At 49.6% G+C, this 17,859-nt stretch overlaps 1 protein-coding gene across 1 annotated transcript in view; it reads left to right on the top strand.

Moving 5' to 3' along the window:
* Positions 1 to 17,859, top strand: part of STAT4 (signal transducer and activator of transcription 4) — a 632,296-nt gene that overhangs the window by 86,945 nt on the left and 527,492 nt on the right. The window contains exon 3 of the mRNA XM_069615680.1: positions 9,242 to 9,386. Coding sequence (XP_069471781.1) covers positions 9,242 to 9,386 — 145 coding nt within the window. The remainder of the gene's footprint in view (positions 1 to 9,241; positions 9,387 to 17,859) is intronic.

Here is a 17,859-nt window from a genome sequence, read left to right as displayed (position 1 = left end):
AAATAAATAAATAAATAAATAAATACCAGTATGTTTGTAACAGAAAGCACCTCTCCCCCACACGGGGTACAACACAATGATCTAACATCAGAGCACACTGCTAGGATCAAACCCCCAGGACACATGTCTGTGTTGAATGTCCCAGTGAAAGTAGAAATGACCCTGGAAACGAGCCACCCTGACTGGACAACCTAACGGCTGGATGAGTTATCGAGGTGGAGGAACCCCTAGATGAAATCATACAATCACAAAGAAGGACCCAAAGATACTCACCCTAAAATCTATCAGTGTGGGCAAGCACTCGAAGACTGAACCATCATAACTGACCATATCAACCTTTATGTTTATTAGAACATTCAAGTGCTGGACCCTTTCAGCCATCCAAATGTTAGACACTAATCAGCCTCATATTACACTGGGTGGTGGCCCTGGATAGGGAGATACATGGACATCAATTAGGGGTCGCCAAGGGTCGCAAATGCGACCCCTGTCGTGTCCCTTGCTACCCCTAAAAAAATGCATTGAGGCACATGGACTATGGCCAGCAACATGTGTCTCTTTGTTTCTGGAGTGGCTGGTTTTCTGATGGCTATAGCCGGTATGATAGCTCAGAGGGTTGAGCGCTGGCTGCTGCAATGTGTATGTGATCAGCATGTTGCAGGTTCGACTCCCAGCAAGGTCAACTCAGCCTTTCATCCTGCTGAGGTTGATAAATGAGTACGGACACAGGTTGGGTGATATTGTATGTATATTTGTTCTATATGAAGCGCTTAAGCGTAAGTGCTATATAATAACACATCATTACCGTTTGGCCTTGGACGTCTGCTTGCATTCACATTGATTTGGTAATATGGGCCTATACCCACTGATATTAACAATATATATGGTGATCCATTCTTGTATGAAATGTATATCACTTCACAGTGATATCGTGACCATATTTTTCATAGTGTACTCAGAAACCGTGCTATGTGATGCCACTCTCTGTTTTGTCATGGGGTGAAAGGTCGTGTTCCATCACTTCCCGTGATGCCACTTCGGGGTGGGGTCAAATGACATCACTTCCTGTGATGTCATCAGAGGTCAAGGTTCGTGTGGTGTCACTTCCCCTACCCCTGGCATTTTGGTGAAATGACGTCCCTGGGTAGATAGGGGGTGTCACGTGCCAAGAACCGTCATGACTTCAGCTAAGCACTGTCTTATCCTGTGATGACTCTGCTTGGACATACATTGAGATTGTAGGCCTACCCTCTGGTAGACAAGCAGCATTTTATAATTTCACCATTTGCTCACACCTGAGAGCGAGTCTTACTTTGTCTTCCTATGTCCACCATTCATTGGCTAGTAGGTGGTTTTCCAAATCCAAAATAAGATGCTATTTTTCAGTCCAACCTTTCGGGGTCCCTTTTCATCATAGCTGGGTGGGGGGGTGGGAGGGGGGTAATGGACAGAGTAGCTTTGAAAAAAGCACTATTTTCAGCCACGCTATACCTCCTGCGACACATTAATGCACATTCAATGGATTCGGCACTGCCGTCTGAAGAAATGTGTTCATTATTTTGCCTAAAATTGCCATGTTTTGTGCTGGCCATTTTTGCATTTGAGGTTTGCAGAGTACACTCATTCCATTGCGCTCAACGGTCATCCCAACGGGCGAATGTATGTTTAGCATGCAGGTTCATCTTTTGGATTCAGGTAAAACATCGCTTTTAGATGAGGTATAAGAAACGAGCACCTTTTGTTTCCCGGCAGCTGCAGGGAAAGAAACGCACAGCTCTGATCTTTCAACGCGTGTTTTATGCTCCCACCAGTTTAACGCCAACAGCGGAATTACACGTTTCACATACATGCGTATGATTTTCTTAACTTCTCCCATAGCTCAGTCTCCATAAGCGCGGTTTTTTCCACATACATTCTCTGTGTGGTTTTGCTTTCTCGCCCAGTCCTACATGTGAGCCATAAGTAGAAAGTAGATGGCAATTCATGCACTCTGCACAATTCTTAGTTAATTGGAGCGTGGCAAGCAGTCCTAGTTAAGTGTCATGAAGGCACGGTCACCAGGGGCCAGTAAGTTCAAGTAGAGAGTCTGTCTGTTATAACAGCAACGTCACACGTTGCCACTGAGAATTATTTTGTGTTAGGTACATATTAATTTTGTTTTCGCACACAGTCAGAAAGCCTTTGTCTCTCATTGGTGTTTGAAAATACATGTGTTCGATTTTAGCAAGCTCAGGTTGTCCCACTCGTCTTTCATGCCTTCTGGCGCTTTCTCAAGGTAATGATTAGTCAGAATAGAACCTTTCGAAAATATATAGGTCACAAACATAAATAAGACACTTAGTGACATAATGAATATTTCCATTGCGACACCTAGTCAGTCATGTTACAATTGTGTAAGTGTTCATATCTTGTAGATCACAGAACCGGATTATTATTATTTATTTATGGCAGTGTACAACCAGTACACTTGAAACTCTTACAATCAATGGATAAAAAGTGAGCAACCGGATTAAATTGAGTCTCAATATCTATAGAATACGTAGGAAACCAAAAATAATTCATTGTATTGTATTCGTCATTTATATTGCGCCCTTTCCCCATATGTATGGCCTCAACGAGCTTTGTGGTTGGAACGGTGACCCAAGTCCATGTGTAGGACGTTCTAAGAGGTTAACTTAAAAGATGCTTGCATGCATTTTTGCCAGGTTAGGGCTTGGATTGGTCAGCTGGCTAGGCTCCAGTGAGCAGCCCAGAGGTCACACACATGGGTGGGTGCTGTTGGTGGTTTAGGATACAGTGCTATTGCTGAAGATTCGATGTGTGCCCAGCTAAACTGAAGGTCTTTTTCGTTGGTTGCCGCTGTATACTAATGGCAGAGGTGTTGAGGTACGTCAGATGTTTCAGTGTGGATGGCTATGTGTGCTTATAGACCGGAATGGCACAGCCATAGCTGCTTTGTAGGGTGCATGGATGGGTGTCCGTGCCTGTCCACAGACGTGGTGTAAGGTATACATACTGTATGCATGGATGGAATTCGACTGCAGTGTTCTTTTTTGTGGCCCAATACGGTTGGCTGGTCCCGCTATTTGTGGTCTCACTGGAATGAAAGTCTGACAGTGGGAGATCGGCTCAGAGGGAGGAGGCGGGGGATGACGATAGGGGAAGACAACAGTTTGTTACAGTGTGCCGCTGTGAACGCTGCCGTTATCCATGGGGTACTGGTGGATAGGAATGTTGTGTTTGATCAGCAAAAGAGTCTACAGAGGGGGAGGGTTTCAAAAGGAGGGAGGGAAAGCCAGGTTTGAGGGCCTTACTGAATGCCAGGTGATTGTCAATATTGCAAATGTGTAGGGATAGGGAGTCCCAGATGATCAGCGTTTGGATGGAGAACGAAGATCCAAATCGTTTGGCAGAGGCGTAGATAGGGTAGGGCCTGAGCGGGCAAGGCCCACCCAAAATCTGTACATGGCCACGCAGCAGCTCTGTGAAGGAATTTACAGATGCTAATGCACTGTGGCCGGCCCAACTACATTAGCTTCGGGCCCCACTTGTTAGACAATCCTGGCTATGCCTCTGTCGTTTGGAGGAGTTGTGAAGTGGGTCCATCCATCCTCGCCGAGGGTAGAGGGCAGGAGCCCCCCCTCCCATCCCTGAAGCTGCTCCACGCACATGGAGTGCATTGCAGCACCATCGCCGGCATCATAGAAGGGCCTGCCTGACCCTGTCCTCAAAGGTGCCTGACTCCCGCATGCCGGGCGCCGCGCGGCACGAAAGTGAGGCTGATCCTCGCTTGAAGCAGTGTAAAACTGCATTCATCCGCCGGTAGGCGGAACCGCCGGTGGCCAGCACGAAGGCCACACAAAGGCCTGTTCCTGCGCCTGTGCCCCCATTCCATCCATCCTCGCCAAGGGTAGAGGGCAGGAGCCCCCCCTCCCATCCCTGAAGCTGCTCCACGCACATGGAGTGCATTGCAGCACCATCGCCGGCATCATAGAAGGGCCTGCCTGACCCTGTCCTCAAAGGTGCCTGACTCCCGCATGCCGGGCGCCGCGCGGCACGAAAGCGAGGCTGATCCTCGCTTGAAGCAGTGTAAAACTGCATTCATCCGCCGGTGGCCAGCACAAAGGCCTGTTCCTGCGCCTGTTTCGCGCATGGGAGCGCGGCATGGCCACCCCCCCTGCTCAATTTAAACTTCCCCGACCGCCTTCCGCAAAGTCCGAGGCAAGCTATCGGAACCAAGTATCCAAATATCTCCATTCATACAAGGAGAACCTACTGTAAGTACTTTGCCCCTGTCCTTGTTCCAATTACTGACATTGCAATGATACGACTCCCCCTCAGTCGGCTTATATCTGTACTCCATTTACTATGTGGACCGTCATATCTAGGAGTATAATCACGCATGCCAGTCCTGGAGACACAACTGTAAGCATGTACTCTGAGCCACTACTATTCGAATGTGTTTCAGGCCACCCTTGAAACTCTCGAACCTTAGCATATCATAAGTATTTTGTGCCTTTTGGTCACTAGTAGACCACCTTATAACTGTATTGTGCCTCATGGTCGCTTACAGACCATTTCAATTGTGTTGTGCCTTAAGGTCGCTTACAGACCATTTCAATTGTGTTGTGCCTTAAGGTCGCTTACAGACCATTTCAATTGTGTTGTGCCTTAAGGTCGCTCACAGACCACTTCAATTGTGTTGTGCCTTAAGGTCGCTTACAGGCCATTTCAATTGTGTTGTGCCTTAAGGTCGCCTACAGACCATCTCAATTGTAATGTACCCTATGGTAGCCCACTGACCACTTTAACGGTGTTGTGCCTTAAGGGCGCTTCAAATTGTATTGTGCCGTGCCTGACTTGGGTCACGTCTAATCTAGGTTTACCACTGCCCCGGCGACAGCCTGTGATTACGCTAATCTAGGGCTGCCCTCACCTGTGCATTCCAGCCATTGGGTTATCCCTATCTAGGTGCCCAGGCTTCCAGCCATACCATAGCATCCTCACTCCCTTCCATTATCTCACCAGTCCCACTCAAGGAGACCCTATCTTGTCCCTGTCAACAAGCTCATTAGGGAACCTATTCTGGCAGCCAGCACCACCATCATGCACATCAGCGTGCGCCTTCTACTGCACTACCTCCTAGCCACACACCTTGCCCTATTCACTCAACCACCCAAGTCAACCACTCCTACCTTTGAGGTTAATAACCTGGCCTGCCCTTAACTACGTGACCCAGCGTCACCCACCATGACTTTGACACCCTCAACGAGTCCTTCAGCAACTACCGTTGACGCTCACCACCCCTGCAACCAGATTAAGCAATACCTTAATGACCCAGCTCTCTGGCTCAAACACTTTGCCACAAAACCAACTCCTAACCAACCTTGCCCCCTCACTCTCAGGAACAAGAGACTAGGCACCAGATTCCGCATTCGTCCTTCCCACACCAACACCACTAAGCAAGCCCCACGCACACCACCCAGCCCGCCTTCGCCCACCGCCACTTGCAAAACTAAGACCACAGGGGTTAAATTGCCTGTGTTCAAGGGTGCCCTCATCAATGCTAGATCTCTCACAGCACACGCTCTTGACATAGCCGACCTTATCACCACTGCCGACCTTGACTTCATTGCCATATCCGAAACCTGGCTACATGCCGCCTCTGGCCCTTCTCTATCCTTGGCCTTACCGCCTGACTATGGCATCACAAGCTGTGACCGCTCCTCTGCCCATACTAGAGGTGGCGGCGTGGCATTCATCCACAAAAACTCCCTTGACCTAAGAGTGGTATCCGACTCCAAACTTGAATCAGCTGAACTGCTGACAATCAAATTACTACTAACACCTAACCAAACGGCCACCCTTCACCTTATCTACAGGCCCCCAGGGCCGGCACCCACCTTTGTCAGTGAAATGTCCACTCTTCTTCTTGACAAAACAAAAAACAACTCCCAAAAAATAATCTTAGGTGACTTCAATCTAGGTCGCAGCGACCCTAAGGATCCTGTAGCAACTGATCTGGAGTATGCTCTTACTGACCTTGGCCTCACCTTGTACATACAAGAACCGACCCATATCAAAGGCAGGACCATCGATTGGTTAGCCGGTTCCAATTGCAACATCCAGGTCCTCAATAACTCCCCATGCTTATGGTCTGACCATCACATCATAACATTTAACATTGAAGCTACCCCGCGAGCCCCAACACCCATAGCCCCAGCCCTCCCCACCCGCAATAAAAAAAATATAACAAGAGAACAACTCCTCCCACTGTTACTCCCCTCTCTTAATGCGGCGACCAACGCCTGCTCTGATCCCACCTCCCTAGCAGACATCTACAACCAAACGATGCTCACGGCTATTGACACTATAGCACCAATCAAACGTAGGGAGGCTAAACCACGAGCACATCTCAACTCATGGTTCACTCCACAGCTAAGAATCCTCCGCAAAGCCAAACGCTGCGCGGAAAACCGTTGGAAAAGCCACCCATCTGATGAGCATAAAGACGGCTTCCGCCACGCCTCCCTCACTTATAAAGACGCCTTCATCATTGCTAAAAAAGAATCGCTTAATAATCGTATCATGCAAGCCGACTCTAATTCCAAGGAACTCTTTAGAGTCCTAAAAGAGCTCGAAACCCCAGTCTCCCCGCCAGACACTTGCACGAAAGACAGCAAATGGTGTGCTAACATTCAAGCAGCCCTCCTAAACAAAATCTCTATGCTCCAATCTAAAATAAAAGAAAAACAGGACTGCCTGAGGCGTGACAACCGCTCATTCTCCCCTACTAGGCCCACCCTCTCCAACTCTGCCAACATCAAACCTTTCACCTTCGCACCGCTCACTGTCACTGAAGTAGAAAACATCATCCTCAGGATGAAACCATCCAACTGCCAAGGTGACCCGTGCCCAGCTCCCATCATTAAGGACTCCGCCCATGACCTAGCCCCATTCATTACAGCCTTCATTAACTCATCCTTTGAAACAGGTATTGTCCCGGACAACCTTAAAGACGCCTGGGTGATCCCGCTACTAAAAAAACCTTCCCCTGACCCAAGTATACCCACGAACTTCCGACCTATTACTACAGTACCATTTCTGCTGAAGATACTGGACCGTGCAGCTTACCTGCAGATCCAAAACTACCTTGAATCAAACAATCTGTTAGGTCTACGACAATCCGGATTTCGGCCCAGACATGGGACCGAAACGGCTCTATTAGACCTAAAAACCCAGATCGAAGTCCTGAAGGACAAGGGCAAATTAGCAATGCTATTACTCCTCGACCTTTCCGCCGCATTTGATTTGGTTAACCACCAGATCCTTTGCAGGCACCTCCACTCTGCTGCCAACTTCTCTCCCTCTGCAGCGGCCTGGATCAAATCCTTCCTGAGCAACAGATCTATGAGGGTCTTTGCACCTTCCGCTGCCGCAGCTCCCTCCCCTATTCATTGCGGTGTTCCTCATGGTTCTTGCGTGTCAACTACTCTTTACAATATCTTTACAAAACCACTCTTTGATGTGCTTGATTATCTGGGTGTCTCCTACACCTACTATGCGGACGACACCCAGATACTCATTCCCATCTCTGGTGATTATCTTGCTGACACCAAGGCCCTCAACGACGTCTACTTGGTCATCCAAGCCTGGATGGCCCAGCACCAGCTATGTCTGAGCGACGATAAGACGGAGCTACTTATCCTGGGTACATCACAACGCCTGAGCAAACTTGAGCCATCCTATCAGTCATTCATCATAGACGGCAACTCCATACAAGTCTCGAAAGACACTAAAACACTAGGCTTTTACCTGGATTCCACCTTATCCTTGTCTAGACAAACTAATGCAGTCAGGTCCACCTCCGCCTACACGTGCAAACTCATTTCAGCCTGCAGACCATTCCTCACCACCCACAATAGCGTCACACTAGCGAGAACACTTATCATGGCAAAAATAGATTACTGCAGTGCTCTATATTTAGGCACCAGCCAAGAAAACCTGTCCAAACTCCAAACCACCCAGAACAATGCAATTCGAGCGGCCCTGAACATCCCTCATAACCACCACATCTCAGAAGCCAGAACTAGCCTAAAGTGGTTACCCGTGAAGCAGAGAATTTCCCTAAAAACGCTTGCCCTCACGCACAAATGCCTAGCCAACAAGGCTCCGATCTATCTCTGCAGTCGGCTTTCCCGCCACTCCACTGCCCATCCACTAAGAATTGCTCAGACTCACTGCCTTACTATCCCTAGGTTTAAGCTCCAAAAAGCGGGAGGCACTAGCTTCCCTGTCCTAGCCTCCAAACTTTGGAACACCCTCCCCGCTGCCATCAGAGCTGACGACTCCTTCAACACCTTGAAGAATAAATCCAAATCTTGGCTCTTTGACCAGCAATAGTTGTGTTAGACATCTGTCCTACTTACCCAGCCTGCCTGTTCCCCTGCACGATTTCCGGTCTGCTACCTTCCCAACTACCTCAGGGATACTTCCTCTGCGGAGCCTAGGGACACTGTACCATGTGTAATATATGTAATTATTAAGATTGTTATTATGCTGCATTGGTATACTTTATTGTAATCTATCTGCCTGTATGTTCTTTTCTTGCAACCCTGTACAAATTGCGCCCTGATGCCCCCGGGCCTGATGGTCTGCGCGTTATAAATAAACAAATACAAATACAAATACAAATACTGGGAGAGATGCTGTGCGAGATCTGAGAGTCCTTGAGGGGTGGTAGCAAGTGATTTTGTCTTAAAGGAATTCTTGGCCGGTGTTGTGGAAGGCCCGGTCGGTGATGCACAAAGCTGACGAGTTACCAACAGGTTATGTTTCTAGTGTTGTAAGTATTGTGGAACTGTTCCATAATACGAGTTGGTGTGGTTTTCTAAAAGTCTCTGGGTAAATAGTTATTTTTTAGTGAGCTATCAGGCCAGGTACATATTATTTACAAGATCCCAAAAGACATGCTATTTAAACTTTACAGTATTTACACCTACAGGGATTGTTTTTATTTTTTGAATCTATCCCCACCCCCAAATGTCAACAGAGAATAATTTGGTTAGTGTTGGTCAGTCAGCATGAGTTAAGTCTAGTGTTGCTGGTACCTAAACTGTAAGCCCAAGTATGTATTTATTAAGATATTAACAATTAAACCCATCCGAAGACAGATTGATATTTGTATAAAGAAAGTTTATTTAAGATTAAAACTATGTACATTTCGCTTAAACCTCTCCAGGGATGCTGCTTCCAACAGTGAATCGAAAGCTGCAATTTTGCTACAGAATTTATTGCTCCAAGTGGACGAACAGTTGGGCCGCGTCATACAAGAAAACAACCTGGTCTTGAGACACAGACTGAATAGAATCCGGCTCCTTCTTCAGGTAGGATCCCTCGCCCCAGCATCCAGGCCTTTGTCGCTGAATCTTGCTATTGGTTTCCAGAGGACGTTTCTAAAAAAAAATAGATTTGGGGAAATTTGTCACAACTCTGGAATTGTTTTTTAATCCATTTTTTTTTTTAGTAAATCAGAAATGTGGAACTGAACTTTTCTTTTTTGCATGCTACTTGCCTCTGTACAGCATTAAAATCAGTTGTCCTGCATTCTCCTAAAATGCGTTCTTCAAATCGAATAAAAACAAGTCATACTTTCATAAAGTTGTTCAATCCAATGGGCTACATTTGGATTTTCAATTCCATCACAAATTGATTGGGCTTTATAGACCTAGCCCAAGGGCCGTACCGGGAGTTATGGGCCCGAAGACCAAGTTAAAGGCGAGAGAATAGCGAGCCATCAGAGTGCCAGATTCATTTTTTGAACCCCTGTTGCTGCATAAGATCACTGCATCCTTGGCAGACTACAATGCCAGCATGCCACTGACAGGGGAGATGAGCTGTACTGGCCTTGTACACAGCACTTAAGATTGCATAAATTCACCAGAGGTCCCAAAACGAGAAGGTAACACACCATGTCACCCAACTGCGGGACGTTAGTTCCCAGAATACCTTATGTGAGGACAAAGCGGTCCATGGAACGGAGCAACAAATCTCCAGAGATAGTACTGCAGAACATTGCGGAGCCACAAACCTCAACCTAGGGAGTACCAAGATAGCATAGTTCACCATGTGCGCTTATAAAACGGTGCAGTCCCAATTAAAACTTAATAAAACCGATACCACATTAAACAATAACTAACTTCAACGAATAATCACATCATGAGAGGAAGAATGATGCCAAAGGGGAACGGCCAATCCCAAGAGAGATTTACTAGACCACATGGGGAAGAACCAATCAAAGCCAGCTTTAGAAAATACCCCAGAGACTGATTCGTTTAAAACAGGCTGGAAAAGTTCACTCAGTGTCATAAACCTGGAGGAAGCAGATGTGCCTGCTGATGATCCCTTGATAGAAGCAGAGGCTGCTTAGAGTGAAGACTGTAAGAACTGCTGACTCAAGGAAAGCAGTGCAAGCCTGATGAGGCTAAAAGGAGAGGTGGAAAGCTGCCTTGCCCTAGGAGCTCTGGGTGAGTAATGCTGACCTGAATGACGCAATAACCCATCTCTGATCTCTGGGTGAAATGGAAAGCCAGAGCCAATGATTTAATACAGTGATTCCTACGGAGCCTAAAGAATTGCAACTGCCCAAACAGTACCGTGATTGAGGGTGGGAGAAATACTCATTAAAGTCACGGTCCAGGAGGGACGGGATAAAAAGCCTGAAACAAAGGTCCAGGAAGGATCTGTTGCGAACGTCGAAGGATAAGCTTAAGAAGGATCCTGATACAAAGAATGGTTCAATCTGATAACTGCAAGAAGCCTTCTGGAAGTAGGGAGAAAGTAGAAATGCTGAATGAAGTCTGCATTGGGAATAGACCTGAGAAGAGCCTTCCCTGTAGGCACTGTTAGGTTTTGGGTATCTTAGGAGTGGACTTCTGAAGTGTACATTAAAGAACATTTATGATGATCACATTTTAAGACTTTTTAAATAATGTATGGGAGCTTGAAGGTAAAAAATGAATTAAGATTAGGTTTTGCGTCAAGGGGGGCGTGGCTAACCGCCATGTGAAGAGGACGTTCGCTCCTTGCGCTCCGCTTGATGCGACCATCATAAGCTGCTTTTAACTACTTTTTTCGGGGGCCCCGAACCCCACGAACCGCCTCACCGAGGGCCGACATCCTGCTGCACCTGCGAGTCGATTCCTGTGACCCTGGAGGACCGGTCTCGTCCAATAGACCGTGTGACACGATCCCGCGGACCAGAGCCAAGATGGCGGCTCTCGAGCCCTGCAAGACGCGGCGGCCCGCGCCCTAAAGCCGCTTGCGCCGTAACACTCAGCTGAGGGCCGAGGACACACGAACGCCCAGCCGAACTGACGAGGGGGTCCCGCGGGGCACCCGCGAAGCTTGGAGCGCGGACGACGGAAGGTGCCAACGGGACGACCAGCCTGGAACGTCCCGGACGAGGGCGCTGCCAGCCACAGAACCGGGAGCCAGGGCCTCGGAGGCCTTTCGAGGTGAGCGGGGGGGACTAACGCAACCGACACACACAGGCGTGCCCGGCCTGGTAATCCAAAGAAACGGCACACTACCCGTCCCCCCTGCGCCTACGGAGCCGCCCACAGCATACAGAGATCCGCCGTCGCGGCCCACCCGATAAGGCTTCCTCGGCCACTCCATAGCGGCTCACCTCGGCCACCTCGTCAGCAGTGAAGCCCTGAGGCTCAGTTGACATGTCTACCAAAGGAGCAAGGGCTAAGCAACGCCAGACCACCATCGACACGTTCACGGCGGCGGGGCCCACAGCGCCAGATAACATGAGCGAGACTCTTGCTGCAGACCTGCCTGACCCCTCGGGGCCTTCAGCGGAACCTAGTAACACACAGATCCTTGAAGCTATCAAACTTTCCCAGGCTGCCGTGGAGCATAAAATAGACGCTGTCGCCATAGACTTAAACCTCCTGCGCCAGGACGTTCGATCCCTGGCCGGCAGAACAGAGGTGCTGGAGGCCCAGGTCCGCGAGAACACTGAAGCCAAGACAGCGCTCCTCAAAGATGTCGATGTACTTCAACAAAAAGTTAAAAACCTGGAAGACAGGGCCGAGGAGGCAGAGGGGCGCGCACGCCGCAACAACATTCGCCTCCTGGGGCTCCCGGAGGGCATCGAGGGATCGGACCCCACGAACTTCGTGGAGAATCTCCTGATACAGGAGATTGGAGCAGAAAAACTCTCTCAGGGCTTTGTAATCGAAAGGGCTCACCGATCCCTCACATCGAAACCCCCTCCTGGCAACCCACCCAGACCCGTGATCGCAAAAGTACTTAACTACCGAGACCGGGAAACCATCCTCACCTTCTCGCGGTCAGGCGGCCAGATCTGCAGGGGTCCAGCCAAGATATCCATCTACCCTGACTATACCTTTCAGGTGCAAATGAAGAGGGCACAGTTCATACACACCAAAGCAAGACTGAAGGCTGCTGGCCTACGCTATATGCTCCTCTACCCCTCCAGATTGAAGGTGATACGAAACAACAGAACTCACCTCTTCGATACCCCGGCAGAGGCCCGAGACTGGATGGACAGGGAGCAGATCCCAGATGTCGAAGTCAAAAAACGACAACCCCGCTGAGCTCCATCTCCCAGGGCCTTTCGGGGGCCCCACCACGGAACGGCCACTTACGCCGCAGCTGACCAGATTTCATAACATGAGGCGCCCGGATGAACACTCTCCTACCCCTGGAAGTTCTTTCTTGTTAAGGGTATTCATTACCCGCCCGTAGGGCACCATGCGACCGTCCTTCGGTCTAAAGGAGCGGAAACGGGTCTGTCATAGTGAGGAGCTTCTCACTCGACCTGGTTTATGTTGGGGAAGTTCACAGTTACGGGGGGGCGGGACAGGGGAAGTTGGCACAGTTGTTAAGTGCCCGAATCAGGGACAACCAAGACCATCTACATCCATTTCAGTCGGCACGGACGAGGCACCTACCCTCCGCTGGATAGGCTGGCAGCCACCGAAGCAGAGGTTCGGGGACGCAAGTAACCCGGCTGAGACCCGCATGCACGAATCTCCTGGAAACCACAAGATCCCCACGATCCTCCGGCCACTCGTGGTGCTCCCGGTGGCGTTGGACATGGCCACCAGAATCCCAAATCCCACATGGCCGATACGTTGAAAATCCTGACGTGGAACGTCAGAGGCATGAACAGCTTCGTGAAACAACGGCGCATACTCTCCTATATTAATAGAAGCAAAACCAAAATAGCCCTGCTACAAGAAACACACCTTACATCGGACAAACTGAAAGCATTGGCAAAGGCCTGGCGTGGCACCCTGATAGGTTCCTCCTACTCCTCCTACGCCAGGGGTGTCCTGATCTGGGTGGACCCCTCTGTCCCCTTCCGGTTGATCGGCTCCAAAGCAGACAATGAGGGCAGGATGGCAATTGCATGTGGTACCATTGAAGGGAGAGAGGTTTGTCTAGTCAGCACTTACGCACCAAACCATGATGCAACCACCTTCTTCCACTCCCTGTATCCACGCCTCGGCCCTTACAGGGACCAAACCATGATATGGGGGGGCGACCATAACTGCACCTTAGACCCCCTGAAAGACAGGTCGGACGATAAGCATACACGCCCTTCCCCGCCTGCCAAAATCCTGTCAAGGTTGATACAGCAGCTACAACTCCAAGATTTGTGGAGAGAACAGCACCCAGATGCACGTGTGTTCTCCTTTTACTCCCCTCCTCACGCAGTCCACACCAGGATAGACTACCTCTTCGTGAGCCTAGAACAACAGGCAATGTTCGGCGGTGCTCAGTACCAGCCCAGAGTGCTGTCCGATCATTCCCCACTAGTAGCCACCTGGGAGATCTACCCGCCTAGACCCCCGGTCCCCACCTGGAGACTTAGGGCTGAAGCTCTCCTAGACATAGCTCTCCGCGAACACATCGCTGATAGGACTGAAGACTACTGGGAAAGGAACCTCAACAGTGTGAAACACATAGGCACCGCCTGGGAGGCATACAAAGTGGTCCTGAGAGGGGAGATGATTGCAACCATGGGTGGAGCACTGAGGTCGATTACTTCCTCCTTAGAACATGCAGAGAGCGAGTTGGGGGAGCTCGAGGGCAGACTAGATCCATCCCCAGAACATTTACAGAAGGTGATTGACCTCAAACAAACCTGTCTCACACATTGGGAGTCCCTGGGGAGGCTGAGCTATGCCAAACACACTGAACGTACCCACGCTCTAGGTGATAAACCTGGTAAACTTCTAGCTTGGCTGTACAAGAGAGAAGCCCCCAGAACCCCCATTTGCCAAGTACTCAAACCAGATGGCTCCTTAGTGCACACCCAGACCGAAATTAATTCGGTGTTCTCTGATTTTTACAGCAATTTATACGCCGAACCCCCACCCGTAGACGTCTCCGACATAGAGGACATCCTAGACGACATAGATCTCCCCAGGCTAGAGCCCCATATGACGGAAGCCTTGGACGAACCCATCACCCCAGATGAGGTCAAGGCAATCATTAGATCACTCCCGACCGGTAAGTCCCCAGGCACTGATGGCCTCCCCGGGGAATTTTATAAATTGTATGAGGAGACCTTGGCCCCATTGTTGGCACAGGTGTTCAATGAAGCCTACGAGCGGGGTGCCCTCCCCGACTCCTTGAGGGAGGCGGTGATTGTCCCTCTCCTGAAACCCGGGAAAGACGGATCGCACTGCGGCTCATATAGACCCCTTTCCATGTTAAATGTTGATTGCAAGATCCTAACCTCCCTGCTAGCTAGTAGACTGCGAAGGGTAATTCCACACCTGATCCACCAGGACCAAACGGGTTACGTGCCCGGTCGCTCCATAACTGAGAACCTGCGTAGGTTGCACCATATTATATACAGCACGGAGCAGAGGCCTCAGAAATACGCGGTGGCGTCACTAGACGCCACCAAGGCCTTTGATTCAGTGCGTTGGGAATGGCTTTATGCCACTATGGCTAAAATGGGGATAGGACCTGTTTTTCTGAGATGGACCCGGCTTGTCTACACCAACCCCACCGCTAGGGTGCGCACGAACAGGACCTTCTCAAACAAATGGGCGTTACATAGAGGCACTCGCCAGGGCTGCCCACTCTCCCCGATGCTATACATCATCGCCACTGAACCCGTAGCCACGTACCTCAGGCAGGAATACGGAGATGGGGGTATTGTAATTGACGGAGAGACCCACCTCGTCTCTATGTATGCGGACGATACGCTATTGTTCTTACATAACCCCGAACACCTCCTGCCCTACATCCTAGAAACACTGGACGGATTCAGTAGATACACGGGTATTCGTATTAACAAAGAGAAGTCCTGCCTTTACCCTCTAGCCGCCCTACACAAAAATGGTCCTTCCCTCCCCGCCCTGGATCTGGAGTGGCAAGCGACCTCCTTTAAATATCTGGGAATCACCATACACCGGGACCCATTCACGGAACATACACTTAACACGGTGAGAGCCAAAGATGCTCTTGAAAAATCCATGGAATTCTGGGGTAAGCTTCCGCTTTCGATGGCCGGTAGGACCGGTCTACTTAAAATGGTTGCTCTCCCCCGCCTACTGTATAACTTTACAAACGTTCCCTACAATATCCCCCCCTCCTTCTTTAAAAACATAAACAAACTATGCAGACGGTTCCTTTGGCAGGAGGGCAGACACAGGGTGGCGCTGGACACACTCCAGAGACCTTACGAGAGGGGAGGAGTTAAGGTCCCTAATTTCGAATTGTACTATCTGGCGAGCCAGCTGAGGCATGTGATGCGATGGATGGCCGATGAGACCACCTCGGACACTAGGCTCCTCCAACCTGCATTACCCGACCTCCTCCTGAGGGACCTATTGTGGGCACAGGGCAGATTCACGCAGCCCCTTCCATACTTAATTAGACTTGGAATAAAGCTCTGGAACAGAGCGTGCAAAACTGTGGGGCCAGCCGATCCTTTCTCACCTCAAATCCCTATAGCAGCAATTATGGCTCATCAGCCATGGGGCTTTCACGAATCGCGCACCCAGTGGGAGCCTCACGGAGTGGCCACCCTGGGAGATCTAATGCGGGACGAAGAGATCATGCCCTTTCCTGACCTTACTGAAGCTACGGGATTACCCGCTGGCCAATTTTTGCTCCACGGGGCGGTGACACACGCCATTAGGGTTAGATGGCCGGAGGCCACCACCCCCATGACGGAAAATACGGTCATAGAAGCATTATTGAACACAGCCGAGGGCGGACATGAAACCTCGCGATTGTACGAAACCCTGCTCCTGGGCACGACCAACACCGAGCTTAAATGTAGAGCAAAATGGGAAATCGAACTAGGCTTAGACTTCACGGATGACGTATGGGAGAAAATAACCCATTATCATAAAAAAGTCTCCAGGAATGCCCGTTTACAGCTCATCCAACTATACATTACTAACAGATCCTACCTAACTCCAGAGGCTATATCTAATTTCAGGGGAGCCGAGGTCCAGCTGTGCCCCAAATGCAGGGAGCCGAAGGCGGGTATGACGCATATGTTCTGGGGCTGCCCGGAGATACGCCACTTCTGGACACAGGTTCAGGGGAGGGTGGCGGACGCAGACATCGAGCTAGAGGTGAACTCCCCCGCTGTATGCATCCTGGGCAGATACAAACGCAACCACAAAAACAAACCTCTGAACAAGCTCAAAGACTTGATCTACATAACTGCGAAGAGGCGCATAGCCATGGGATGGAAGAGCCCTAGGGCCCCGCATGAGGCATTGTGGTGGGGGGACCTGACTAAATGGATAACGGCAGAGACTGGAGCGTGGGAAACGGCAATCCTTGAACAAAGGCTAGACTCCAGCGGAGAACTACATCGTTGGGTGGCCTTGACTGAGCCACTTCTGCATCCTAATAACTCTGACGATGCCTCGGATGGATCGGACCATCCTAGCCATCAATCTGGCCGACCGTAATGGGACAATATTGTTTACTTGGTCTTGAGTTGGGGGGGTGGGAGGGTTACGTTACCTTTCGATTATTTGCCTGATACTTAATTGATGTATACTTGTTTTTGTTATTCCGTTAAAACCAATAAATACATTTAAAAAAAAAAAAAAAAAAAAAAAAAAAAGATTAGGTTTTGCGTCTTTGTAGCCTACTGCTTTTTGGACATTAGTTGTATATTAAGGTGTCCCAGAAGAGGCAAGGACTCTCAAGCTAGTCGTTTGGTTTATGGTTGCGTCCTTGGAATGGTCTTGCAGGGAATCTGCTTCGTCTGGTAAGAAGAAAGTGGGAGGCGGACGTTGTCTGGCAAGTCACTGATGTTGAAACAGCCGCGGTACCATGCTCTTCCAGAAGAATTCGAACTATTCCAATCACGGTGCAAGGGCGGAGTGACCTGGAGTGTGTTACCATGTGGATACGGTGGATACTGCCCTGCTGCCTTGCTGCTAGAGCTACTGGTGCAGTCTTTCTTCCCTATTCATTGTTGGAGGCGGGCTGCCCATAAGAAATACTTGCTTTCCAAGTGGAGCGGAGCAACGCAGAGTGACCTGAAGCCTGTTACCATGTGTTACTGTGTTTCTGTGGATTCAGTGGTTTTGGGCCACACGTCTGGCAGCAGTAAGTGGTCTTTCCACTTCGTTGTGTGAGACATAATGGGCCTCATTACGACCCAGGCGGTAAGTTGCCGCCTGGGTCGTACCCTTACCACCATGGTGCAAACTATGTTTACACCATGGTGGATGGCAGATTTACCGCCCCATTCCAAGGTGAGTGGGGCTGTAAATCCCCATTTCAGATTTTACCCTTCCCCATTCCCATTTTTGCCCCATAGGGCATAAT

This window comes from Ambystoma mexicanum, chromosome 9, assembly GCF_040938575.1.
Source record: "Ambystoma mexicanum isolate Mex_15411 chromosome 9, UKY_AmexF1_1, whole genome shotgun sequence".
NCBI classification, from domain to species: Eukaryota; Metazoa; Chordata; class Amphibia; order Caudata; family Ambystomatidae; genus Ambystoma; species Ambystoma mexicanum.
Note: the sequence above shows the minus strand (reverse complement) of the source record. Positions and strands in the feature narration are given on the sequence as shown.